Source organism: Mixophyes fleayi, chromosome 4 (assembly GCF_038048845.1).
Source record: "Mixophyes fleayi isolate aMixFle1 chromosome 4, aMixFle1.hap1, whole genome shotgun sequence".
In the NCBI taxonomy this organism is placed as follows: Eukaryota; Metazoa; Chordata; class Amphibia; order Anura; family Limnodynastidae; genus Mixophyes; species Mixophyes fleayi.
This window is the reverse complement of record NC_134405.1, coordinates 33,764,265-33,784,355: the sequence shown is the minus strand read 5'-3', so window position 1 is coordinate 33,784,355 and position 20,091 is coordinate 33,764,265. Positions and strand designations below refer to the sequence as shown.

Here is a 20,091-nt window from a genome sequence, read left to right as displayed (position 1 = left end):
GAGGGAGGTTAAAGTGTCCGCCCCCCCAACCAATGAAGAGGGGAGCAATCAGGGTCGGGGCCTACCAGGGGTTAGCCCGGCTCCCCAACAAGCCAGTCCGGCCCTGGTTATTTATAAGGGTTAACCTATCACATAATTGTGGTGAATAAGGCCTAATCATAACTGCAATGTAAATATGGTATAGCAAATTAATCCATTATGTAAAATGTGAAGTCATAGGGTCTGTTGTGTGTTTATTTGGTGGCTCTGCACATCCCGGAGCTAGAAGATAGCAGTGTCACCTGTGTCAACTTCAAAGACCTCATGGAGTGAACTATTTCCTGGCCTAGGATGGAGTTTTGATACCTGAATAGACTTTTAGGAACTGCTCAGCATGATTTCTTGCTCAAGGAGACCATGGGCTAGATTTACCAAACTGCGGGTTTGAAAAAGTGGAGATGTTGCCTATAGCAACCAATCAGATTCTAGCTGTCATTTATTTAGTACATTCTGCAAAATGACAGCTAGAATCTGATTGGTTGCTATAGGCAACATCTCCACTTTTTCAAACCCGCAGTTTAGTAAATATACTCCCATGTGCTGAATGTTTGTATTTTATAGAGACAAAAATAATTCAGTTTTCAAATACGCCACTTAAAATAAAAAAAAAGTGATCAACCACATATTCCTCAATAGCATGTTGAAGGGCAGCTCATATGTCAAATTAAGCATTCTATCACAGAGAAGTTGATGAAATGAGTATAAGCTCGACCTCAATACCTGTACCTAGGCCTGTTTGGTATCAATAGATGGGTAAATTCATAGGGGATCTACTAATAATAAAATTGGGTCTGTGTGACACTTCACAGAAAAGTTAGGTCACATAGTAGAATTGGGTATTAAATCAGGCAATATGCAAATCATGGTTGTAAACAGTGTCACAGAGGAGGTGGGGAAAGGTGTGAAAGTGTCTTTAAAAAGCTGATACCTGTTACAAGAAATTGTCAGTCTTTTGGGAAAATCAAGCCACATGGATAAGCTATCCATCTTCCAAGGCAATTTTCCATGGCACAGATTATACAACTCATGTAAGTTATATTCTGAAACTTTGTTTTTTATTTTTAAATATATTTTGGTTGTGTATATCAAATTGTGTATCTATTTACTTTTATATCTGACTGCCCTGTACCTTTGTACATTACATCTATAAATTTAATAAGTGGCGTCCTTGATACTCGAACGAATCCATTGGCCTGTTGAGAAGAATATAGCTCGACCAAGTTAACCCTTTGAATGCCAGTGTGTGATTTGTTAATACATTTGACTAACAAGCCTAGTGAGTGTTTGCATTCACATTTGTGCAGCAGTCTGGAGGTGTTGAAGAGTTAACCCTTTGATTGCTGGTGTGGGTCTTGTGTGGGACACTATATTGGGGTCATATTGCCCTTATGCAATAGGTGGTGGCAAACCTGAAGTGTCTGGGGGTGTGAGAGCGCTGTTGTGGGGGCGATTCAGCAGGTCTATAACCTGTGTGATAGGTAGAGAGAGACTGAGTGCTGGAATCATGTGTAATCCTATACAGTGAACACCCAAAGTCACGGAAGCTTGGAGCATGTTCGTGACAATAAATATTTTGCATTTTTTTTGTCCCTTCAATATTGGACGTCTGGTATTCTTGAGAGAAAAATATATGCACATATTTGTGGATGCTACTTGTACTAACATTTTTATATAAAGTGTAAAAGTGTAGGAGGAGTTAACCCTCCCCCCTTCACCACATGTTTGCATATCATCAATGGGATCAACAACACTTTCATATGATGATGCCTAAAAGATGGCATAATGTGTGGACACAGCCACAAATTTAAGAACCTGCACCCCCATTGCCCCCCAAAAAATACTTAATACTATGCATATTGTCAAATTATTTTAATATCTTGTACAGACTATGTATCTGCTTTATACACATTCTCTTCTGTGCATGACTTATGTAGTGATAGTTCACCATTAGTTGGACTTTATTTGCAGTTTATAAATTGAGGTTTACTATAAATTTCACATTCTGACTGGAAAATGTTGCAAAATTGAAACAAAAAAGATATTAGTGCAAAAAATAGGTTATCTGTTTTCTAATCTTTATGGCGCCACCTAGTGGTTGAAACTAGGAATGATTTTCAAACTTGTTCCACAAAGTATTTGACTCATTCCACCTTTGCAAAATTTAGCACTTTCCACTAGTGGAATTCGGCCTTAAGTGTTCCTAGCCCATCTTACACCACACTTGATGTAAGAATGAATTGACACTGTCACCCCAAACCTATTTACAGTCTATAAACTCTGCGAAATGCAGAATGCAGTATTTACAAATTCCTGACGAAATGGAATCTTGTGGAAGGACAAAGCAAATGTAGAACTGGAAAACTGTATCTCAGGAATTTCACGCCTATTCCTTTGCAAATTATTGTTGCAACTTCACTCATTTCTGTGACACTACATGGTGTTGTCACAGGAATGCCTTTTAAAAATGAGTACGTTTGCAGCACTTTTGGCATTTAACATGCAGAGCCCACAGCATTGTGTAATTATCATGGAGTGTGACCAGGGGAGGGCTAGCAAATTTTATCCCGGGGGGGGGGGGGGGGGCAAGACTCTACTCAGCAGCCTATTAGAAACACTTAAAAAAATGCAGGTGGCCCAATGACCCAGCCCAAGGTAACCCACTATGGGACCAGCCCAGGTTGTAGATGCCACCCTGCCCCCCAGCCCAGCCTGCCCCTAAGTGTGACAGTCATTTTACAGTGGAGGTCCGAGTATATAGAAAATCACAGTAGAACGTAGTCACTACTTTCTGCTGCTGTTCATTAACCCACCACAAGAACCAGGGGCCTGATTCATTAAGGATCTTAACTTAAGAAACTTCTTATTTCAGTCTCCTGGACAAAACCATGTTACAATGCAAGGGGTGCAAATTAGTATTCTGTTTGCACATAAGTTAAATACTGACTGTTTTTTCATGTATCACACAAATACTTGATAGATTATTTGTACACTGAAATTGAAAGTTGATATTTGTGTGCTACATGAAAAAACAGTCAGTATTTAACTTATGTGCAAAACAGAATACTAATTTGCACCCCTTGCATTGTAACATGGTTTTGTCCAGGAGACTGAAATAAGAAGTTTCTTATGCTAAGATCCTTAATGAATCAGGCCCCAGAACCGTATAATGTATGCATACAGAATATGGACATCACCATTTTCAAATCCTACATTATGCTTTTTAATTCAACTATGCTTATTTTTTATCTGTTACAATTTCTCATTTTGTTTTCCTCTTTTCTTGCTGGTATTTTCTTAATATTGTCAGCAGCTGTCCTTCCGAACCTTCCAAATGATGCTCATGTGCCAATAGTCTTGTTTTTAACATGCCTGTTTCGGACCCCCAAAATAATGGGGCAAGGTATACTTTGATGGGGGCATAGCTTAGACTTCTATCTCTTTTCAGACCCCAGATGGGATAATGGTGATGAACAACCAATTATTTTCCAATGACGACAGTGGGATTGTACAAAAGAGCTTCCTCCTCCCAGAGATCGCCAAGTGAGTGTGTACCATAGAGCGTGTCAACCCTATCATGGCTAAATGTCTATGTATACACTTATCTGTCCTGACAAAGAAGGGCATGGAAATATATGTGCTGTACTGATAAAGGGATCACTAGTCCTTGATGGCTCTACCATATTTTACCCTCGTCCCTCTAATGATGGCCACACATCCTGCAATATAGCAACTTATTCTTGGGTGACGGTGTCTGTTCAATTTGACCACTCACCAGGGTGGGCAAATTTGCTGAGTTCTTGCTGGTCTGCACAGGAACCGAGCTGGCAGACGACTTCCGGTGAACCTCCTCCTTGGCTCCTCCATTGTCTTGCACTTCTTTCAGTGGCTCTAAACCTGTTAGTTGTTTAGTTGTGCCCACATTAATGCCCACAGGTTTTAAAATGCACTGAATATACCCTTTGCCCAATCCAGGTTATCAGTAGCTGAGTTGTAGTGTTATTTGTTTACTGTATTGTACTGTTATACCATGTACTGTCTTGTTGCTTGCCCCCTGTACGGTGCTGCGGACCTCAAGTGGCATCCTATAAATAAAGCTTAATATTAATACAGTAATAATGATGATTCACGGTCTGTTAGTAAATTTGGAAGATGACCACATTCAAATGCCAATAGCAGTCATCCTCCGGGGTCCTATCTATAGGATCACTCTCAGTCATTGCCTGATATGGCAGCCGGCCCTATAACCTGCCGTATAGGTCAAATTGCCCAGTGTCAGTGCCATATTACAGTATGTGTGGCTACCTTGGGACCTAAATTCCTCTGTCCATTTCAGCATTTTTGGAATATATATATATATATATATATATATATATATATAAGAAAACAGGGATACTCTGCACTCTCCAAACACATAATTAATGCTGTACCAAGTACTGTTCTATAGTAAAAACAGGGAATGTTAGTTCCACATATTGCAATATATGTTAAGCTGACCAACTCACGCCAAAGTCTTCCCATTCTTGTCAGTCCTAACATGATCAAATGCTATGCTATTTTATCTGGGCTTAAGGCTGACCTGCACACAGCTTTTAAAGGCACTAGCAGCCATGGGAGACCTGGGACTCACCTGACACAAGTTGGAATTAATTAATGTAAAGAATGGGGTGCAAGAGTCATGGGACTTATATTGTATAAACAAAACAGACATAGGTCCTCTGCACTCACCATGTACAGACTGGGGTGCAAGAGGGGGTTGCCCACATTGTATAGACAAGAAAACAGGGATACTCTGCACTCTCCAAACACATAATTAATACTGTACCAAGTACTGTTCTATAGTAAAAATAGGGAATGTTAGTTCCACATATTGCAATATATGTTAAGCTGACCAACTCACGCCAAAGTCTTCCCATTCTGGTCAGTCCTAACATGATCAAATGCTATGTTATTTTATCTGGGCTTAAGACTTACCTGCACACAGCTTTTAAAGGCAAGTCTTTCCCTAGCACTAGCAGCCATGGGAGACCTGGGACTCACCTGACACAAGTTGGAATTAATTAATGTAAAGAATGGGGTGCAAGGTAAGCCTTAAGCCCAGATAAAATAGCATAGCATTTGATCATGTTAGGACTGACCAGAAGTGGAAGATTTTGGCGTGAGTTGGTCAGCTTAACATATATTGCAATATGTGGAACTAACATTCCCTGTTTTTACTATAGAACAGTACTTGGTACAGCATTAATAATGTGTTTGGAGAGTGCAGAGTATCCCTGTTTTCTTGTCTATACAATGTGGGCAACCCCCTCTTGCACCCCAGTCTGTACATGGTGAGTGCAGAGGATCTATGTCTGTTTTTGTATATATATATATATTTACAGAACTACATTGTAATACTCTGTTTTATTTAATGTTGAAATATTTTTTAGTTTATTTTTAATTTAATCAGTGTGAGTGGATGTAATTTGCCAGATACAAACATGACACATGCTAAAACTAACAATTATATGTAAGGTGGATAGAATGATACTGGTTGTTAAACTCAGACACTAGATGAATATATATATATATATATATATATATATATATATACAGGGCCATCTTTTCCATTGGGCACGATGGGCAGCTGCCCGGGGGCCCCACGGGCAAGTGGGGCCCCATAGGCACGGCTCTTAATGAGAATAAATAATCCTGCAAAAGAGAAAAAAACTGCAAAAAAAACCTACAAGGGTCACTGAGCAAGTACATCTATCTATCTCTATATATCTATATCTGTATACATCTATATATCCTTATCTAGGGGCCCCGGTGCACTGCTTTGCCCGGGGGCCCATAATGTTGTTAAGATGGCCCTGTATATATATATATAAAAATAATTTCAACATTAAATAAAACAGAGCATTGCAATGTAGTTCTGTAGAAGAGCTGACTGTCTAGAGCTGCCTAGATATGCTAAGATCTCAGTTGTTCAGTCAGTACAACCAAATTGTCCAACCGTTATACCCTGATCGGATGTGGTCCAGTATTGTGGAAAACCAATGAGCATCGGTGAGGGGTCATTTAACAGGTAGAGCATGAACGGGCAGAAGAAACCATATGCACTGGCCGTGCAACAAAACACTAAATCAACCAGATTAATGTCATTTGGTCACTCACATGGATCACTAACAGTGGCGATGGAGGGGGCGGGCGATTGGGGCAATCGCCCTCGACCCCCCAGCAGGGTCGTGCTGGTCTGTGTTGGCAGAGACAGGCAGGCAGAGTATGCTTGGGAGTTTGAACTTACCAGACACTGTTTCTGAAGGATTTCCTTACACCTCAAGACCCAGCTGCCAATCGTAAGTCTTTTCTTTTCCATTTTTGCAATTACTGCATACCAGCGGATTGTGGGAACCAATACTCAACGATCCTATTGGAATTTTTATTTTTCACTCATTGTGCTGGACTTTCTTTCCATTTCACTAATTGTTTTTAATTTTTTAGTATTTTTTCAGTCTGTTTTGTATTTGCTCTATTATATTGGACATTTTCACGATTGCTACCACTACTCACTCATTTATTTTTGTTTTTGTTTTTGTGTTTGTTTGATAAAGTTTTTAGATGATATATATCTTTTTACTATGGACACTGCTTAGTGTACTTATCAGTGGTCTATTTAAGGTATCATATGTATGTTTTGGTCTCATGTTTACTAGTTTATTTTTTGCGCCTGGGGAAATTCTGTGTGCCCAGCTGCTCTGATTGTGTTTAAAACACGGACCGGCACATAGTGTGCAGCTGCAGGAAGCCAGCTACCGATAGAAGTCAAAAAGGGGGCTGTCCCTGATTACCAAATAGTTTCCTCTGTTGGTCATAACTTGAATTGTGATAATGTCAGATAAGCTGTACCTAGAGAAGCAGTGCTGCAGGGGGCGCTGTAATCCCAGCTCAGTTCTGTTATGTAATAAGACTTGGCTTTCCCTTACAGTGATGGAATCTGGAAGATTGCTTGTAAATTCCAGGATGCTCCTCAGGAAGTCTTCCAAACAGAGTTTGAAGTCAAAGAATATGGTGAGTAGAATTAAATTGTTCATTTAATTAGTTTATTTTGCACATATAATAAAAAAGCCCTTCCAAGTTGACTTATTCTTCAGATAAGATGTATATAATGTTGTAAGGTATTACTTATTAATTATATATGTGGAAATTATTATATTATTATCTTGCCGTATTGATGCATTAATGAAATGTTGTTTTATCTTTATTCATAGTTTTGCCAAGTTTTGAGGTCTTGTTGGACTGCCCACAGAATTATTACTTTGCGGACGATAATGATTTTACTGTGGAAATTAATGCCAAGTGAGAACTTTCTTTACATAGCACTTATATTTTTCAAAATCCATGTATGTGTTGGCCATCTTGGTCTCTTTTGCCTCCAAATCATTGAGATGTAAAAAAAACAACTTTTATGCATATACAGATCATTTCATTTTTTATTTCAATTGGATTTGTACATGCTGGAAGCCCCATTGAAAATGAATTGGCCATTGAAAAGAGCGAAAAAATGCTGGTACTAAAATATTATAAAAATAGGGCAGCATATCACTAAAACAATTCCTAAACCGGCCACAGTGCTAGACAGCCTGGGCTGGTTTCCCTATAATGGAGAGACACATGAGCACGAGGTAAAAACCATGCTGGTCATGGCAGCGATGGTGACTAGGGACTGGCTGGCACATTTTAGCCCAGGGGACATGACTCGGCTCAACAGCCTATTAGGAACATTTTAATGGAAAAAAAAATCCAGGTAACCCACTGTTGGACCCAGTGGTAGTCATTTCACCGACTACCACCAATCCGATAGTACTTACCCCGACATGGATTATCCGAATGTCACTTTTCCTGCATACTTCTGAAGCTGAATATTTATTACACTGATTTCAAAGAATGACAATGACATAACAGGGCTGGATCTGTGAAGGACGTAACTTTTAAACCCGACAGTATTATTTATGCTCTTAAAGGGATATTTTAAGAAGGCGCTGGGTCCACAATGTCTTTTAGTAAGGCTTTTAAATTATGGAGCCAGCGCCTCCTTAAATTAACCCTTTAAGACCATAAATAATATTGTCGGGTTTCAAACTTACGTTCTTCACATCTGCTGCCCTGTTATGTCATTGCAATTCTTAGAAATCGCTGGAATAAACATCCGCGTTCAGAAGTATATCGGAAAAGTCATGTTCGGATAATCCATGTCGAGTACTATCAGGTTGCTCAGACTCGATATAACGTACCCCACCCATTGGAGCGGTCTGGGGGCAAATGTGCCCCGGGCCCACCAGTCCAGCCAGCCTCTGATGATGACTCCAAGAAACAGGAACTGTAAAAAACAGTGCCCCTGTGAGGCAATGGAGAATACCGAGACTCTTGAGGGGAATTCAATTAGCCGCGTTACTTGAATAATTACGGTAATAGTGCGCATATTTACCATTATAACGGTACTTTTTACGCCGGCTTTCTGCTCGCAGCTCCCTGAGCTGCAAGCGGAAATCCGGGTTAGAATTACCGCAATAACGGTAATAGTTTTAGCGCTGCGTTACTTTTGCTAATAACGTGGCTAATTGAATTCCCCCCTTGGAGTGGAAACTTTTCTTCCCTGGATGCAGAGGGGTGGCAAGCCCATGGGGACGTCTGGTGGTAGCGTGTAGTTCTCCTTTATTAGAATGACAAATTATATTGTTCACCGTCTAATTATCTGCCTTAACATTTTGTTCCTCTTCTCCAGGTTTTTGCATGGAAAGCTAGTGGAGGGTGCTGGACATGCAATTTTTGGAGCAATTGTTAACAATGAGAAAAGGAGTTTCCCAGCGTCTCTGACCAAGTTCACGGTAAAAACTTTACAAAATATAAAACAAGAGTACAATGAGGAGTTGAGGAGTTATTGGGTCATCTTAGGAGATGAAGAATCGGAGAGTGGGCTCAATGTATGTTGACAAATGTAGGCAACAACAGAAAGATACTTCAGTAGACAATTCACAGTAATACTCATGCCATTTATAAAAGACTGTGAAGTATGCTGGCACTAAATCAATACATATTAATAAATAAACAGTAGCAAGGCATATAATGATGTGAAGAGATATGTATGGAATCCCTGGTGGTAAAATGCGTCATAAATTGTGAGAAGGTAGAAAAGCAAATTGGAACTCATTAGATTGAGAAATAGACTTATAATAAGAGTGATGCCTGGTTATCCTAATAGGTGAATAGTGGATGAAAAAATAGCCATATGGGGTATGTGAAGAGGAAGTTATAGGAGGGTACAGTGGTATATCTCATGTGATCAAAAGAACATTGCCAAAAAACGAAGAGTAGTATATCTAAATATTTGAAGAGGTAATTATTGTAGCAGATAGTGTGACACCTCTATAAATAAACACATGTATTACTGTTCCTGGCCCCCATTAGTGGACCTAAAGGCTGTCTTGTGTGGAATGTTAGGAACTAAGTAAGGAATGTGGTAACTACTAATAAGCAGCTGATTAAGTTCCAGGAAGTTGAGATGAGAGATTGTCAGATGTAGAGACGTAGATTTAAATATGTATTAAGGGAAATAGATGGCTTATTAACAAATACTTAGATAATTGAGAAGCCATACAGTAGGGTGAGAAAGATCTCAAGAACTAATGCATCGGGGATCTGTAGATTAGAGCAGTGTTTCCCAAACCCAGTCCTCAGGGACCCCTAACAGTGCAGGTTTTCCATATCTCCTTGCTGGAGCACAGGTGTATTCTTTCCTGACTGACACAGTTTGAAAGATCCACAGGTGGATTTAATCATTTCAATTGTGACCTGGAAAACCGGCACTGTTAGGGAGCCCTGAGGACTGGGTTTGGAAAACACATGCTGGAAGCCCCATTGAAAATGAATTGGCCATTGAAAAGAGCGAAAATGTCACTTTACACCATATTAGCTTTGGATTGTTAACCACTAAAAAAAATGGAGGTAAAAACTAATTCATAGTTCATGAAGCTGATACACCAACATATTTTGTCAACCAAAACAGGTTAAGAACCCATTTTATAGGGCTTACCTCATGAATGGAAGAAACATCTAAAGTGATTGCAGGTGCTAGTAAAGTGTTTGATATGGTATTTACCACGTGATGTATATGGTCTCTTCACAGTTGAAAAATGGGGCAGCAACAGTGACCCTGCAGCGTTACATGATCACCGGTCGATACCCAGACCCAACATTTCTAGTTGGAAGTTCTCTCTATGTCACTGTGGTAGTTTTAACAAATGCAGGTACTGTATGAAAGGAACATTGTTTTGCAAGAGTGCCACGAAATGGAGCTGGATATTAACCATACTGGGACATATCTCTTGTAGGCAGTGACCTGGTGGAAGCAGAGAGGACAGACATTCCGGTGGTTAATACCGCATTCAAAATACTTTCCACCAAGTCATCAAAATATTTCAAACCTGGCCTGCCCTATATATTAAAGGTAAGAGCAATAATAACTCTCTTAACCCTAAAGGATTTTTTCCTTGTGCGCTTTAACTAAAGATTCCGCAAACTAGTCCTGTAAGTAGAGGGTTAGCGTGCCAAGATGGTTGCAACTGCTGGGTAGTAAAATGCCAAAACATGAATTTTTGTTGCCGGATGACCTATTGTAATGCACATTTCAGGAATTGTTCCCAAATTATGGACTATCAGCAGAGGCTTTTTGTACATGAAAAGGTCCTGATCTTTTTACGTCTTCTAGGGTGGTGGTGAGCAATTACCTGCCATTACCATCACCGGAATGCGTCACATAGGTACATTAAATTAACACACATGAAATGAATGCGGTCCCGATGTTTTCTTACTCCCGTGACTTATTTAAGTGATGAATGAGGTTATATTTATGAAAAATATTCATTAAAGGGTTAGTCCAAAAGTCATAGCAGTTTATTAACAATGACTTATTAGTATTCAGTATAGGTTGGTGCTAGGCGCATACCCATCTTGGACCTCAAATGTTCCAAAAAGGTATTAATACACAAATTGTCCATTTTTCAAATGATCAGCACGGAGAAAAACAAAAAGCTATATATTGATTGACCACTCCAAATTTAAGGACAATTACAGCTGTTACTGAATCTCTATAGGCTTCAAGGAGTGCATGATTTCTATTATTATTATGTTTAATTATTTGGCGCCACAAGGTTTCCGCAGTGCCATAAAAAATTCAAAATACAAAAAACAGTACAGTAGACCAAACAGGGTACAACAGTACAGAGCAGTATATCTATATTACATATTGGGGCTTGTATAATAGTTGGACATATGTCATTTTTTGGGCATAACATACATATCTCCGCATTGCTCAAGCGGGTCCGGCAGCTATACAGCTGGATTGCCTTCGGGATCAAGCTGCCAGATGGAAGATTGGCATATGTTTTGGCCTTATTTATTTTTTTATCGATTGGAATATGTTTGGGCTTATTTTTATTTTTTTTAGCGATTTACACGGTTAGGTACTATCTCCATGTCGGTATTTACACTGTCGGGATTTTTGTGTCAATTTTATTTCCATATGTATTTTCACCATCGGAAATTAGTACCCAACCCGTTTCCAGGCAGTGAGAGACTGACTTAGTTGCCTTGCAACTTTTTACTAGCACCACTGAGGGGCAACTCCTGATTACCAGCAGAATCACTGGTAACTTGGAAGACCCAGTTAATGGGCCTAGTGGATGGAGCCCGACCTCACTCTCCATCCTTAAACCCCGGGACTCTTTTCTGACTTTTCAACAGGCCTATAACCCTTCAGCAGCTCAGACAATAACATTTTCCGGTGGTTTTAAAACAAGTAGGTTAGGAACCTAGGTGAAATATACCAGCCATCATACACTAATCCAGTGACTTTGTTTTTGTTTTGCTTTTTAGCAAATGCTTGTTTATTAGGACTTATAGGATTTGAAACCTGGTAAACAATCATAACAAGAATTCAAATAAAAACATGTTTAAGGGAGAGGGATCGATGGGAATGATAGGTTGGAAAGGGGAAGGGAAGTTAGCAAAGAGAGGGCAAGGTTTTAACAGAATTCCAAAACTCCAAAAATTCCAAAAATATGAAGAGCTAAAATCAACAACATAAACAAAAGCAGTGCGAAAAACATGAGGCATCCCTGACAGTAACATGTGGGTATGCTGGATTGTGAGAGAGGGGAGTGGGATAAAGAAGGAGAGAGTAGCAGTTAATTTGATCTTAAAGAAAGATTGTATTATATGATGTTCAATGGTATATAGCTTGTTGTGTATCATTGACTTGCTCCCTTACGCCTGGAGAGGCAGAATGGGGGTTGGCATTGACGGCCATGGAGACAGCCCTAGGTACAGGAGGGATGGTGCAACGGATAGATGATAATGACGACTATCAGCACCACTGACAGCTGACAGTACTTAAATCATTAGCGGTTTTGTTACACGAAGCCACTCCCATCTAACATAGGGAGCATTACTTAATTGTCATTTTCATTTGGACTACTGCAGGAAAGAAGATTCCCATTTCATTTATAAATCGGTAAACAAGAGATGTGGCAGTGTTTGCATTTAATTGTATTTTATATTAAAAAATGCGGCTTTCGCATTTATTATTAATTGACAAAACAAATTCCTTTTTAAAAAAAAGCAAATCATGTCCCCAGTTGATAATAAAATGATATGCAAATAACGATGCCAATTTCCTAATATCTTATTGTGCAATCTCAACATGGGCTCTTGCCCCACCGTCAAAAATCATACTTTTACTAGCCTTTGTAAATGGGTATGAGCCAGGACGCATGTTCCCCATGTCCGTGGACGTTGCGGCAGTAGCTTCTGCCATCATGAGGGCCATGGAGTCCACTAAAGGGGGAACAGAGATAGCAACAGTGGAACTCGATAGGCCTCATTTTTTTAAGGGATGTAAATGGTGATTTTGTCTAATCATCCGCAAAATCACTCCGTGTATGTGCTGAATCGGACCATACACCACAGAATGCAGCCACATTCAATTCATCATCGAGTTCAAAGGACATTTACTGCAGCCTATGATTTCAGGGAGGGAACATGGCGGGGAAGCAGGGGCGGGCTGGCCCGGGGGGCAGGGGGGCAACGCCCCCCCGGGCCGCTGGGTCAGACGGCTATTAGGGCCGGGGGGTAGGCCGGCCGGCCGCCCCCCAGATGCAAAAAACATAGTTTTCCCCCCGCGGCCACATCTGATGACATCAGATGCGGCCGCCTGTGTGCCCCCCGGCCATCCCTCTCCCAGCCCGCGCCTGCGGGGAAGGGGTGTTTGGCCATAGTCAAGGGCTTGCCAAACTCGAGCATGTGCAGCGTCCGATTTATGCTCTGGGCATTTCTCAGCTACCTGTTTTTCACCCGTATCTCTTGCTCCAGCTAGAGGGCTAGTCTAAGTGCCAATTACTAACAGGATCGGATTAACCCGAGGTCTAACTGGGCTACAGCCCAGGGGCCCTGGGCATCCAGGGGACCCTTGAAAGTGCTCAGCAGCATTATTGATTGGAGCGGGGGCGGGTCCGATCAATGAGCCTGTCACTGTAGTCCTTCCGCGGCGCTCAACAATCTCCTTACTGAGAAGATCTCATGAGAGTGTCATATGAGATCTCCTCAGTAAGGAGCTTACAATGCGCCGCGGAAGGACTACAGTGACAGGAGAAGGAGTTAAGCACTTGGGGTGGCGGCGGGCGGTTAACAAGGGGGTGGGGCTCATGGGGGGGCTCACAGGGGGGCCTCATGGGGGAATGGTGGCCCCCTTTGGCCAGGGGCCTCCATTCCCTTAATCCGGCCCTGATTACTAATGATGATGGCTATGTATGCATGCTATAACAGCTGCATGCAATGAGGAGCAAAAGGAGTAAAAAGTAAACACTCTTTTTTTTCATTTTTAATGTTTTGTCATTAATGCCTATATTATTGACAGGTGACATTAATTCAATATTTGTTTTTACCTGTGCATTCTTTTGAGAATTTATATTCCACATAGGTATTGGACATACCCTGCAGTGTCTTATGTAGTATAGCAGAACAGACCTTCACCTACATTTTTCATTTCACGTATGTCCAGATCTGGTCCATGTTGAATTTGTTTGTGCACAGGCCCGGTTTACGTGCATTCGGAAACAAACGTACATTGCACTCATTTTGGGTCCCTTGGTGAATCAGGCCCTGCGAGTCCAGCAGGCTTGCAGTCAGGAGCATCAGTGGTGCCCTGTTGTCTTTTGGATGTTCTCTACTCTACATGTCCTCCATTGACCCTTCTACCACAACTGAAAATAATTGTTACCATGACAGAATTAACAAGTTTTGGCTGCTTGTCAAATTCTTTTGCAAGTTCTTCTATAGTGAATTGGGAAGGAAGGGGGATTTGAGAGCACAGACTACTATGCTTTCAAACTGAATCAATATCTGTCAGCTGGAATCTCCAACTCACAAGCAGATATGTTAGAAATAACTTTCTTATATATTTTTATAGAAGACGATAACAGAAAACTGAATATCAATAATAAAAATCAAATAAAGAGTGTGCTATACCTTTATAAGGGTTTCATCAACATTCAGATGGGCACTATTTTAAAAACTAAAGTTAAATTTGAAATCAAGCGGTCATCCTAAAATCAACTTGGTAGGTTTCTATGTAAAAGTAACAAACCAACTGTACAGTACAGAAAAAGAACAATTGTTTTAGATAATGCCACAATTGAGAACTGGCAAGTCAATTATGGCGTGCAATCCTACCCGCGTTACACTATCATTTCAGTATATCCAGTTAGTGCAACACAATCAATTTCATTCCCCATACGTTGAGGATCGCTCAATATTAGAGAATACCCCAAATTATCTCATGTCATTCTAAGCCGTGCCCGCCTTTGCCACTAGTTAGTACAGAATTATCACACAGGAGTAACATTTACAGGAGGGATTTGGCAGATGGTAAGGGGATTACAGAGGGTTTAAAAACTATGGTAAGGCTTTCAGAAGGATTAGTTCAACCTTTGTGGAAGCTAGGTAAAGTCCCTGCAGCTTGACTATTGTTCCATTTCTTATATGGTATACATTAGACAAATACAGAGAGAAAATGAGAAATGGGTATAGTATTAACATTATTCATAACATGTATAATGTTTTTTCCAGCTTGTACTGCAAAGCCCTAATGGGTCCCCAGCATCTAGGGTTGAGGTTTGTACAGTGGACAACAAATGTGCACTAACTAGTTCAGACGGGATAGCTGAAATCGTCATAAACACTAAACCAGAAGACCAGGAGATGCAAATTCATGTGAGTACTTGAGGAGCAGTAAATCAGGGTATTGGGAAACTGTTAATGATTTACCCTTAAAATATACCCAAATGAAAAAAAAATTGCATTCATGAGGGCAGTATGGTTAGCACTTCTGCCTCACAGCACTGGGGTCATGAGTTCGATTCCCGACCATGGCCTTATCTGTGAGGAGTTTGCATGTTCTCCACGTGTTTCCGTGGGTTTCCTCCGGGTGCTCCGGTTTCCTCCCACACTCCAAAAACATACTGGTAGGTTAATTGGTTGCTATTAAATTGTCCTTAGTTTCTTGAGATCTGTGTGTGTGTATGTTAGGGGATTTAGATTGTAAGCTCCAATAAGCAGGGACTGGTGTGAATGAGTTCTCTGTACAGCGCAATGCGGAATTAGTGGCGCTTTATAAAATAAATTGATGATGATGATGAATCGCTATTATAAAACAGTTTTGTCCTAATCTGATGGTCTGATGTTGTGTTTTTGCTTAGGTGAGAACAAAGGCTGCAGATATTCCTGAGCGCCGGCAGACGACATACTCATTTACTGTGACGGCTTACAAGCCACAACAGGCATCAGGGAACTACCTACATATTGGTATCACAGCAACGAAAGTGAAACCGGGGGACACTCTACAAGTGCAGTTCTATGTGAAGAACAAGAACACGATTGTCCAAAAAAGCATCAGCCACATCACATATCTGGTAAGACATTCTATAACAATATCAATACATCTTCCTCCTTAACCTCCTTTGTCAAATAAATTGTTCATGTCATATTCTCCTCTCAGATCCTGAGCAAGGGTCGAGTTATAAAAATGGATCGTCAAGAACGGCAGCCAGATCAGACCCTTACTGTCATGTCACTAGTAATCACAGAGAAACACATCCCGGCCTTCCGCATTGTGGCATACTATGCAGTGCCTACAACCAAAGAGATTGTCTCAGATTCGGTGTGGGTAGATACAGTGGATTCTTGCATACGGAAGGTAAGATGCCATTTTTAGTTGAGAGGCATACGGGAGATTGTTTGTGGTGTGGAAAAGTACATTATTTCTTGGTGGCCATATCAAAAAAAGTATGTGGGGCATCAAGAGTCCTGACTTATATGAACTGTTGATCAGGTTCTAGAGAAGCAGAATTTATCTAACGATCCAGACTAGATATGTAAACATGTGTTATCATGATTTCTAAATAAAATAACAATACACAACCACTGAAATATGTTAGAAAGAAATGCATAGATCATATGACATAAAGCCCAATGTCAGCTTCATATCTTTTCTCTGGCAGCTCGAGTTGACACAAGACCCAAATAAACTAGTTATAGACCCTCAACCAGGGTCTGTTTTGACTTTGAAACTAACAGGAGAACCTGGAGCCAAAGTTGGACTGGTGGCTGTGGACAAGGCTGTCTTTGTTCTGAACAAAAAGAATCGGATGTCACAAGACAAGGTGAGAAGACAACAATGGTGATAAATGCATGACTGCGCAAATTGTTACCTAATGATTCAGACAAATAATGTCACTATTTATAGGAGACCTGGCGATTGTCCTCATTTTGCTTCTTTTCAGATTTGGAAGCAGGTGGAGCAGAGTGACCTTGGCTGTACACCTGGTGGTGGAGTGGACAATGCAGGGGTTTTTACCGATGCTGGGCTTGCTGTGGAATCCAACATAGGCCTTAAAAATCCACTTCGAGATGGTGAGTTTAGGAGGAAAGAGGGCAGTGAAATGCAAACCGGTTTTTAAACTGGGTTGAGGGACAGAAGTTGAATGCTAGAAACATTCTAATTTAGTTGAAGGAAATGGACTATGACAGATCTTGTTTGGGAATATTATAGCAAGAAGAGCTTGGCATCTGCAATTGGAGATCAACAATAAAACTTGGTAACTTGGTGTGGTAATCGGTCAGGTGGAGAATTTAAAGTCAGGCTTGGATTTGTTTTTTGCCCTCTAGACTCTTTTTTTATTGTCTTTTTTCCACCAATTTCCCATAGACACCAAGCTCCATGACCACTTTCATAACCACGTCTCATCTGTACAAAAGAAATGTATTGCATTCAATCAGTAATTAATACTAACCATTAACTTCGACATACATTGACATGCTATTCTGTTGCCTCCGGCTACATCGCCAGTCCATAAACCCGAGCTTGTTTAAAGTTAGAAATGTATTTCACACATTTCAAAGAGGAAATTGAGGTTGTTTTGTGGCTTAACCTTTAGGTCATTATATCTTTACAGATCTGCGCTGTGCAGTGCCTCAGAGAAGGAAACGCTCTTTGGAATTAACTGGACCAAAAGCTGAAAAAGGTATTTATCCAAGTCGGATGCCATTAATTTCTGGCAGAATCCCTCTTGCCAGTTTTATTGGCAATGAAATGTGGCTTCTTACACCAAAGTCGTGACAGTGCCAACCAGCTGATCACCCATCATATGCCAACTCGCAACATTCCCAACTTGACACCTTAGGCATACCCATGATCTGCCCTGACCTCATAAATAACCCAGTCTTGTGCTTTTTATCAGATACATCCTGATTGGTCTTGGCCAAGCCACAGGGTTGATAAATCATACCTCTGACTTCAGCAGAAGCTCAGGTTGGGACTGATCCAGAACAGAACTGACCAATTGGGACGATACACTATACAGCACATTTATTAAAATGTGGAATTTTTGTAGAGATGAGCAAATGATTCAGAGGATTCTGAAATCTAGACAAAATTCCAGAGATAGCCAGCCTGCAAATTATTTCAGAAATTGTTCATAATTCATCACTAATAATAAATATATTATATTAATAATATTAATATAATAATAAATAATGCCTACTTGAGAATCAGGTCAATCACAGTGCATGTACCGTAAAGAATCTAATAGGCAATCATCGATTAATGTATTGTCACATGTCTATACCCTAATGAAACGAGCTTACAGCCGTTAGGACACTCGTTCTTCCTGGATTGTACTCGGCCGACCAAGATACCATGGAAAACCCAACTGCCTGAGGGCACCTCCTCCTGCCCTACTGATATTCGGATACAATTGAGGAGGAGATAGGTGTTTGGAGGGCGGACTAGTTAAGCGCCAGTTAGGAAAATATCTATTGATGCTCTCTGTGACTGGGGCTATTAGTAGCCCAGACTACTGTACACATGTGAGTGTTTTGCATTCACCACATAGCTCTATACACAGTAGTTCCACACTGCCCGATTTATCTTTTCACAGCTGTTTTTACATATTGTTCACCCTAACTGCATAGCTCTATCGTCACAATGTCATAGTTGCCAACATAATGTGTTCCGGAAGGTCTGGGAGGCAGGTGGATGTGTGGAGGTGGGGTTCAAAGAATTGCATAGTTAGCCCTGCCCCCAAAGCCATCATCACTTTTTTTGGCCAATAAAATAGGGGCAGGGCCACAATGATGCGTATACGGCGCACTAATTCCGCCCCCTCCATTTAATTTGTAGAGCCGGCCTGGAATCGGGAGTATTGCCTGCTCTCCCAGGAGTCCAGGAGACCGACCCGAATTTCGGGAGTCTCCCAGACATTCCGGGAGAGTTGACAAGTATGCACGATATATATAACAAAAAATAAAAACATACAACCCATGTAGAGTACTGTAATATGGTACTGTCACTTTAGACTGTTTTGTTGGACTTTAATCCTTAATAAAACTTGTCTGAATTGCTTTTGTCATATTTCTATCGGCAGCAGACAGAGCCCCCTGTTAGTCCAATATATGCACTTTCATGGGCAGCGGTACTTGTACACTGCACTAATTGGGACAGTAATTGTGTCCCTGAGCCAAGGTGCAGAGGGCAGTGTGGAAATCAGTGCAAATTCCCTTTTGATGACATGTGCCTGTTCACCTAAATTTCTGCAAAATGACGTGAATTCTGTGGCAGTACGAAGCTGGCGGAGATGGGTCTTGTCGACTATTTTGAACGGGTCACACTGTGCACTTCCTAGTTGCACTTTTGTGTAAATGTATTTGGTGCACTGTGCCCACTGTAATAAAAGTTAATCCTGACTTGCTGGTTCCTAATGTGGATTTGATGATAAAAATATAATGGCTTATAATGACAATGATACTTACGGTATTTTACCAAATTACATTGTTTCCTACGTACAAACTGTACAGTGTACACACACTACCTTACCGAGATGCTGTCCGCCTCCTCTTCCACCGCTGCCCACCACTCTGCACTTTACTACCAATACAGAGAGAGTGGCAAAACAAGAATTCCTTTCCCCTCGGAGCAGATTTTAATCTTGGAGCTCCAGAATTTTGGTTTGCTCGCACGGCCTTCTGGGGCTTCAAATATCTTGTGGTAATGATGGTAATACAGCTCATTATGCTCCCTGCTGACTGTGCACAGTATTGAAGGGATTAGGGCCCTGGAACAACATGGGTGGCATCTACATGGCCCTGCCAGCTAAGGGGCCCTGCAGTCCCCAGTAGTTATGCCCCTGGTCTAGGGTGATCTTTCCCCTATACTGCAAGAGTTTCACAACTGCTGTCAGTGATTCGACCCAAGAGCCTCCCAACTTTTGGTGGACTCACTCTGGCAAGCTGAGACAATTCCCTGGTACACCAGTCTGGATCTCATTCCTTAGTCCTGTCCAGATGAAGTACTACTTTGAAATCTATGCATAATCCAGACTGATGGAACCTCGGGTCTTAATCAGCTACAACAGGGACATCCAAAGCAGTCGAGCACAATAGAACCCAGACCCTTGTTGGCTATCA

General features: G+C 41.0%; 1 protein-coding gene across 1 annotated transcript in view; it reads left to right on the top strand.

Moving 5' to 3' along the window:
* The window catches only part of LOC142151175 (complement C3-like), a 102,006-nt gene that overhangs the window by 33,941 nt on the left and 47,974 nt on the right, over positions 1–20,091 (top strand). The window contains exons 6-17 of the mRNA XM_075206539.1: positions 3,485–3,579; positions 7,004–7,086; positions 7,287–7,374; positions 8,801–8,903; positions 10,202–10,322; positions 10,407–10,522; positions 15,199–15,342; positions 15,828–16,040; positions 16,127–16,324; positions 16,629–16,790; positions 16,911–17,040; positions 17,583–17,651. Coding sequence (XP_075062640.1) covers positions 3,485–3,579; positions 7,004–7,086; positions 7,287–7,374; positions 8,801–8,903; positions 10,202–10,322; positions 10,407–10,522; positions 15,199–15,342; positions 15,828–16,040; positions 16,127–16,324; positions 16,629–16,790; positions 16,911–17,040; positions 17,583–17,651 — 1,522 coding nt within the window. The remainder of the gene's footprint in view (positions 1–3,484; positions 3,580–7,003; positions 7,087–7,286; positions 7,375–8,800; positions 8,904–10,201; positions 10,323–10,406; positions 10,523–15,198; positions 15,343–15,827; positions 16,041–16,126; positions 16,325–16,628; positions 16,791–16,910; positions 17,041–17,582; positions 17,652–20,091) is intronic.